A 7,196-nucleotide genomic window follows, 5' to 3' on the forward strand; every position below is an offset into this window, starting at 1 on the left:
CAAGTCACAATTCATTATCATGAGTCAAGTCAAGTCACAGCTGATCGTTATGAGTCAGGTCAAGTCACAGTTGATCGTCATGGGTCAAGTCAAGCCACAGCTGATCTTCACGAGTCAGGCCAAGTTACAGTTTCTGATCATGGGTCTGGTCAAGTCACAGCTAATAGTTATGATTCTAGTCAAGTCACAGTTGATTGTCATGGGGCAAATCAAGTCACAGTTTATGATCACGGGTCTAGTCAAGTCACAGCTGATCATCACGGGTCTAGTCAAGTCACAGCTGATCATCACGGGTCTAGTCAAGTCACAGCTGATCATCACGGGTCTAGTCAAGTCACAGCTGATCATCACGGGTCTAGTCAAGTCACAGCTGATCATCACGGGTCTAGTCAAGTCACAGCTGATCATCACGGGTCTAGTCAAGTCACAGCTGATCGTCATGGGGCAGATCAAGTCACAGTTTATCACTCTCCTAGAGATAGCTACCTTACGGAGCCCTTGTCATTGCCTTAGCCATTTGCCTTAGCCTTAGCCTTAGCCCTAGCCTTAGCCCTAGTCCTAGTCATTAGCCTTAGCCTTAGTCATTTGCCTTAGCCTTAGCCTTCCCGGTTTCTGATCTTCGCCTGGTTCCCTGGATTCACCCCTTTTGTCTTGCCCCTTTTGATTCTGTCTGCCGATCGTCGACCTGTGCTAGCCCTAGGACTATTCTTGTGTTTTGCCCACCATATACCTGTTTGCTCTCATCTGACCCATGCCTGCTGTATGACCACGTCTCTGCCTTTGTCTAATAAAGCTCTGCGAATGGATCCGCAAGTCTCACGTCTCGTCAGCCCCGTAACAATAGGGTTGAAAACCCCTGGTATACACAACAAAATATCAATGCACATGTATCTGCAAGTTCAAATACTGCAGGATATTTTCTCTTGACCTTACAATTCTTCATAATGTTTGAAGTTTCAATGTGTTCATCAGTTGGTGATTTGGTAACTTCCGGCCATTTGTCTCTTCTCCTCAAGTTCACACAGGTTTTCTAGCAGAGGAACCACAAGTGTAGAGAATCACAAAGCCATAAACGTGCTTGAAATTTGGAGGGGAACAAAGCACTTTTTGACCGATATAATGGACCTTTTTATTTAAAAGAAATAAATAATTTAACTAGATTTAATAAATAGATGAAAGGAAATTAAAAATGTCTTTTTATTTTGAAATATTCACACTCTTAATCATGTCAAAAACGGCTTCATAATGTTGGGTCTCTCACATTATGAATCACGTAAATGGTAACCTATATTTTTCATTAAAAATGGTATAATTCCACAACAATATCACATTAAATATACCCAGCCGGCTTTTTAACATTGAACCAACATCAGGTACCATGGTTGAATCGAAGTTGAATCATGTTTTGGTTTTGCAAACTGAATCAACGTTGATATTGTGACGTTATTTCACCGTTGAAATTGCAACATTGTTTCACTATCTTACCTTGAGCATGGGTGAATTACCTCTTACCTCTTTCACTATTAAGAGTGTGGCGCTGGAATTCACGCTCGGCTTCTGTGAAAAGTAAAGTCCGTCTTTTTTTATTTTACTGGCTCATTCTGACAAGTGAGGAAGACTATCCTAAAAAATGGAAAAGTTTTTCCCTTGCATTTTTAAAAAAGTTTCACATATACACGACAACGGTTTCAAAACGATTCACGTTTACACATATCAAATACCAAAAACGCTGTATTACGTATGCCAGGCCAGTAAATGGCGATGTCACCTTGTTAGTAAAACTTTGCTGAAGAAGCGTTAGCAAACTCACTACCATGTACTCAGCCATTGTGGTGGCGTTTTCAAAAACTTGCACTTTGAAACCCGTTTTCAAAATTATGCGTTTTCAGTCCATTGTCATGTAAATGAACAGGCAAAACGCATAAAAAGGTTCTCGTTTCTCGCTGAAAATGTTGTGTAAATGGCCCCTGAGATTAAAATCTCTTTTCCAGGAGTGTCCTGGCCAAGATAGGCAGCCGAGTTTGCATATACAAATGAACAACACAGTTATAACATACATTACAAAACAAACATATAACCAGTTAAAAACAATTACACACCATTAAGTTGCTCTCTAAGTTAAAGACTTAAAATAATTATAAGACTCCTTTTGGAGAAGATTCCAATCTGAAGTGGTGGCATATTTAAAAGAGGTTTTACCGAGTTCAGTTCTGACAAGGGCACACAAAGATTATAATTTGATTGAGATGTAATGAATAATTTCCAAATGAAGTCCTTTGTATGACACAACAGAGATAAAATGGCAAATGACCCAAAATTGCCTTATAATATCTCAACAGATGGCAATGCATTTTTCACCAAACACTCAAAGAAGGCCATGCAACTCTTTTATATAATTCACAATGATGAGTTAAAAATTTACTGTACAATCAGTTATAAATCTCAGAGCACCATGGTACAAAGCATCCAAGGAGGAGAGAAGGGGCATGCTGATAAACTACATCCCCGTAATCGAGAACCGGTCAAAACGTAACGGACACGTAACGTAACGTAACGTTTTTTCCTCACATTGAATGAAAAACATGACGTATTTCTAAAGTAAACCCCAACTTCTTTATTTATTTATTTATTTTTTTCTCAAATATGTGAACCAAAACGTAGCTTGTTGTCAATAATAATACCAAGATATTTGTACTCTGACACTGAGGTAATTTGGCTCCCCTGAGAAGTTTGAAGAGTTCTCTGAAGAAGTTCTCGAATTTGAAAATAACATGCATTTTGTAACTTTTAATCTTTTAACGAAACGTTTTGTCATTCTAACAACAAACTAAGCAGTTCAAGTCATGTCCATTAAATATAAATGTGTCTTTTCCTCCTGCTGCTATCACAGGCTGTGTCATCCTCTGGACAATGCTCTCTGCGGTCACGCCGCTGCCGTGTTGAACGGAGAGATGTTTGTGTCTGGTGGTTGCGACTCTCGTTTGCGCTGCTGTCCGTGTCTGTGGATCTACGACCCGGTGCACGGCTGCTCAGAACGATCACCCATGGCAGCAGGAGCGGGACGGGCAGGTCACGTGATGCTGGTTTCGGGACAGCGATTGGTCGTGGCCGGGGGGTTGCAGCCGGTGTGGGCGGGGTTTGGAGACCAGCTGCAGTGTGAGTCGTACGATCCCGTTCACGACTCCTGGACGTCTTTCCCCATGCTGCCCCGACCGCACCTCTCACCCGCGGCGGCCGCTCTTGACGGTCAGCTGTATGTTTTGGGAGGGTCTTCGGCCAATTCTGCCCGTGATACACCATGGGTGCACCGTTATGATCCACAGACAAAGTGCTGGGACAAACTGGGAGCAATGCCACGACCTTACGCAGATCTCGCTGCATGCGCTTTACAGCTGCCTGACAGTCTGAAGAGCTGAAAGAGCGGTTGAAATGTCATTTTTATGAATATTTATTAGTGTATTCTAATATTACAATGACTTTCCGGGATTGTTCTGACACTTACATAAAGATTTGTCAGGGTGAACAAAATGATCAATGTTAACAGCTGATTGTGCGCACTTACCAACAGCTGTCTATTGAACAAACATCCTATAACAATTATTAATGATGAGGCAAGTAGGACTAGGCAAAAAAAAAAAAAAAACTGACTAGAGCTGCAGGAAAATTACATCATGTCACCACTGATTGGCTAATGTAAATGCAACTGTATCAGAGATGCTTTAAATAGTTTCCTGCTCTTTAACACATATGCAAATACATTTACACAATATGCACCTTTTTGGGCTATATTATGTAGCTTCTGCTGTTCTTGCAGTGTAAAAATGGCTTAAGTGTATGTGAACGTGAATTTTAGTATTAAATAGGAACCTTTTTATCTGGTTTGACCCCTTGTCTAGTCAGTCATTGCAGGCCTGGATGTCCTCATATGCATGCTAATCAATGGAGAGAAAAAAATGAGAGAAAAAGATTAAAGAGAATAAGGTAAACGAGAGAAAGTGGTTAAAGTAGCATTTAAATCAAATGCAAGCATGATTTGTAACACCAGCGAATGAAATTGACTGTTATATAAATTTAAATTATATGAAGAGAGCAACAGTGCACCTGCACACAAGTGAAATATAACGTGGAGTTGTCTGTGCCTATGATTTCCATAAATTAAGAGTTGTGTGTTGTTGTTGTCTTTTATTTGCATGTGCACACAACAGATACTTATGGTGATACAGAATATGTTCAAAGTTTGTGAAAATATTGTTTAGTTTGGGATGCAGAAACATGCTGTTGGTCACTGACAGTATCAAAGCTGAAAGAAAATGGAAAACAAAAATACAAATGTTGAGATGGATTTCTCCCGTGAAGCCGCTGTGGAAACACAATACTTCATTACAGCAAAGACAGACTCTCCACATTCAAATGAACACACTTCCAGAGAATTACACCTACAAAGACCAACACATAAAAGACAAAAAAAGAAAACCGTGAATGAGGAAGACACATTTGTTTAGAGTAGCCTAATAAACAAATGATGTGATGCTGAATGAGAGCAGATATATTAATCACACAGTCTGAAGCTGCAGACAGAAACATCAGACTCAGGACAGAGACACACGACCGCTAAAGTAAGAATAACTTGTATGCTCATTCTTTACCTAGAATTACACTTTGAGATATTAATATTGTCTTAATACTTGTGTACAGTGAATTTATGTTCCCGTTAAGATGTAGTTTTAATTGTCACTGAAATCATGTTTTACACCAAAATGAATCGGTGAATATTTAACATTTGAGTTTTTCTATATCTTTTCTCTTCAGAAATGGACCAAACTCTATTTTTCACTCTTCTTCTCATTGGTGAGTGTGTTTGTGGTTTTATTTATGGTTTATAGTGTCATTAGGTTTGCTCCTGTTATGAAAAGCATTAAAGCAAAGCCTCTCTTTCACAGCTCTCTGCTCCGTATCTGAATGTGTTCAGCGTCAGTATCACTTTATAAATGAGAGGAAGAACTGGACTGAAGCTCAGAGATACTGCAGAGATAATTACACAGATCTGGCCACCGTTGACAACATGAACGACATGAACGAGCTGAACAAGAGTGTGAATGCTGGAGGTGCTCAGTTTGTCTGGATCGGGCTGCAGAAGACAGGTCGTGATGAATGGCAGTGGCCTTCAGGTGAAGCTGCGCTCTATCTGAACTGGGGAGATAAACAACCAGAAGGCAGAGATGATTGTGCTATGATGTTCAATGGAACATTTGAGGATTTGCCATGTAGTGATGCCCGACATTTCATCTGCAACAACAGTGAGTGCCGCTATTTAAAATCACAACAACCATTAATTTGTAGATGAACATTTAACTAGCCAACATTTTAGCTGTAGTGTAACAATGTCCTCTGTTTGACAATTCTCTCATCCGACTCTTTGTGTCTGAATCCAGTGTTCTAGAGAGACATATAAGGAAACATAATGGACAAACAGAAAGAGCTTTCGAATAAGCACTTGTATGCTCATTCTTTACCTAGAATTACACTTTGAGATATTAATATTGTCTTAATACTTGTGTACAGTGAATTTATGTTCCCGTTAAGATGTAGTTTTAATTGTCACTGAAATCATGTTTTACACCAAAATGAATCGGTGAATATTTAACATTTGAGTTTTTCTATATCTTTTCTCTTCAGAAATGGACCAAACTCTATTTTTCACTCTTCTTCTCATTGGTGAGTGTGTTTGTGGTTTTATTTATGGTTTATAGTGTCATTAGGTTTGCTCCTGTTATGAAAAGCATTAAAGCAAAGCCTCTCTTTCACAGCTCTCTGCTCCGTATCTGAATGTGTTCAGCGTCAGTATCACTTTATAAATGAGAGGAAGAACTGGACTGAAGCTCAGAGATACTGCAGAGATAATTACACAGATCTGGCCACCGTTGACAACATGAACGACATGAACGAGCTGAACAAGAGTGTGAATGCTGGAGGTGCTCAGTTTGTCTGGATCGGGCTGCAGAAGACAGGTCGTGATGAATGGCAGTGGCCTTCAGGTGAAGCTGCGCTCTATCTGAACTGGGGAGATAAACAACCAGAAGGCAGAGATGATTGTGCTATGATGTTCAATGGAACATTTGAGGATTTGCCATGTAGTGATGCCCGACATTTCATCTGCAACAACAGTGAGTGCCGCTATTTAAAATCACAACAACCATTAATTTGTAGATGAACATTTAACTAGCCAACATTTTAGCTGTAGTGTAACAATGTCCTCTGTTTGACAATTCTCTCATCCGACTCTTTGTGTCTGAATCCAGTGTTCTAGAGAGACATATAAGGAAACATAATGGACAAACAGAAAGAGCTTTCGAATAAGCATGATGTTCCCAGATGTTACTTCATGTTAAATATGTTACATCTTTAAAATAATCCTGAATATATTATGAATATTCAATATATCACCAGCTGTAGAAGCAGCTCAAGTTGAATGACATGTTTCTGATGTTCCCACCGCTGCTCCTGTTCACATCCAAACCATACTAACGAACAAACTGATTCATGAATCTTCTCTTCTTTTTTTTTTTTTTTTCTTAAAGCAAACACACGACTCGTCTTTGTCAATCAGACGATGAACTGGAGAGACGCTCAGAGTTACTGCAGACAGAAACACACTGATCTGGTCAGTGTAAGAAACCAGAATGAGAATCAACAGGTTGAGAAGATCATAAAAGATAATCACTCATCTGGATCACAAGTCTGGATCGGTCTGTTCAGAGTCAGAGACTCATGGCAGTGGTCAGATCAGAGTGACTCCTCATTCAGATACTGGAAGTCTGGTGAACCTAATAATTATGGACGTGGTGAAGACTGTACAGCTGTTGAACCGAATGCTCAGGGAAAATGGCATGACATCTCTTGCACCAAACCATATTCTTTTGTGTGTCATGAAGGTGAGTAGATCTTCACTAAACACACACAATCCATCATCACCTCCAGATCTCTTAAAGTTGACGCTACATCTCTGAGATGACAAATTCATCCACAGTGTTTGTTCTGCATGTTGTTTTTGATCAGTCTCTCTTTAGTTTCTGCTTGTGCTTTGTTTGGTTTCCAGATAAACTGATTGTGATCAGAGAGAATCGGACGTGGTCTGAAGCTCTGAGATACTGCAGACAGAATCATATGGATCTGGTCCCGGGTCACTCAGAAGAGAT

At 39.9% G+C, this 7,196-nt stretch overlaps 3 protein-coding genes across 3 annotated transcripts in view; all 3 read left to right on the forward strand.

Annotated features, from left to right (window-relative positions):
• The window catches only part of LOC107566610 (kelch-like protein 33), a 23,911-nt gene extending 20,124 nt beyond the window's left edge, over positions 1-3,787 (forward strand). Inside the window, exon 7 of the mRNA XM_016252104.1 lies at positions 2,891-3,787. Within this exon, the coding sequence (XP_016107590.1) occupies positions 2,891-3,416 (526 nt within the window). The 3' untranslated portion in view covers positions 3,417-3,787. The remainder of the gene's footprint in view (positions 1-2,890) is intronic.
• Positions 3,788-4,811: 1,024 nt separating this feature from the next.
• Positions 4,812-5,440, forward strand: LOC107566596 (L-selectin-like). The gene is made up of 3 exons (XM_016252087.1): positions 4,812-4,848; positions 4,941-5,297; positions 5,433-5,440. The coding sequence occupies exons 1-3, from the start codon at positions 4,812-4,814 to the stop codon at positions 5,438-5,440; spliced, it is 402 nt and encodes a 133-aa protein (XP_016107573.1).
• A 238-nt stretch (positions 5,441-5,678) lies between these two features.
• The window catches only part of LOC107566598 (C-type mannose receptor 2-like), a 2,569-nt gene continuing 1,051 nt past the window's right edge, over positions 5,679-7,196 (forward strand). Inside the window, exons 1-3 of the mRNA XM_016252090.1 lie at positions 5,679-5,715; positions 5,808-6,164; positions 6,579-6,932. Coding sequence (XP_016107576.1) covers positions 5,679-5,715; positions 5,808-6,164; positions 6,579-6,932 — 748 coding nt within the window. The remainder of the gene's footprint in view (positions 5,716-5,807; positions 6,165-6,578; positions 6,933-7,196) is intronic.

Source organism: Sinocyclocheilus grahami, unplaced genomic scaffold (genome assembly GCF_001515645.1).
Source record: "Sinocyclocheilus grahami isolate Dianchi unplaced genomic scaffold, SAMN03320097.WGS_v1.1 scaffold1087.1, whole genome shotgun sequence".
Classification (NCBI taxonomy): Eukaryota; Metazoa; Chordata; class Actinopteri; order Cypriniformes; family Cyprinidae; genus Sinocyclocheilus; species Sinocyclocheilus grahami.

Excerpts from the sequence above, each read along its gene's own strand:
- LOC107566596 (XM_016252087.1), top strand. The coding sequence starts at position 4,812 with ATGGACCAAACTCTATTTTTCACTCTTCTTCTCATTG. Across the intron at positions 4,849-4,940 it reads TTTCACTCTTCTTCTCATTG|CTCTCTGCTCCGTATCTGAA; the intron begins GTGAGTGTGTTT and ends TCTCTTTCACAG.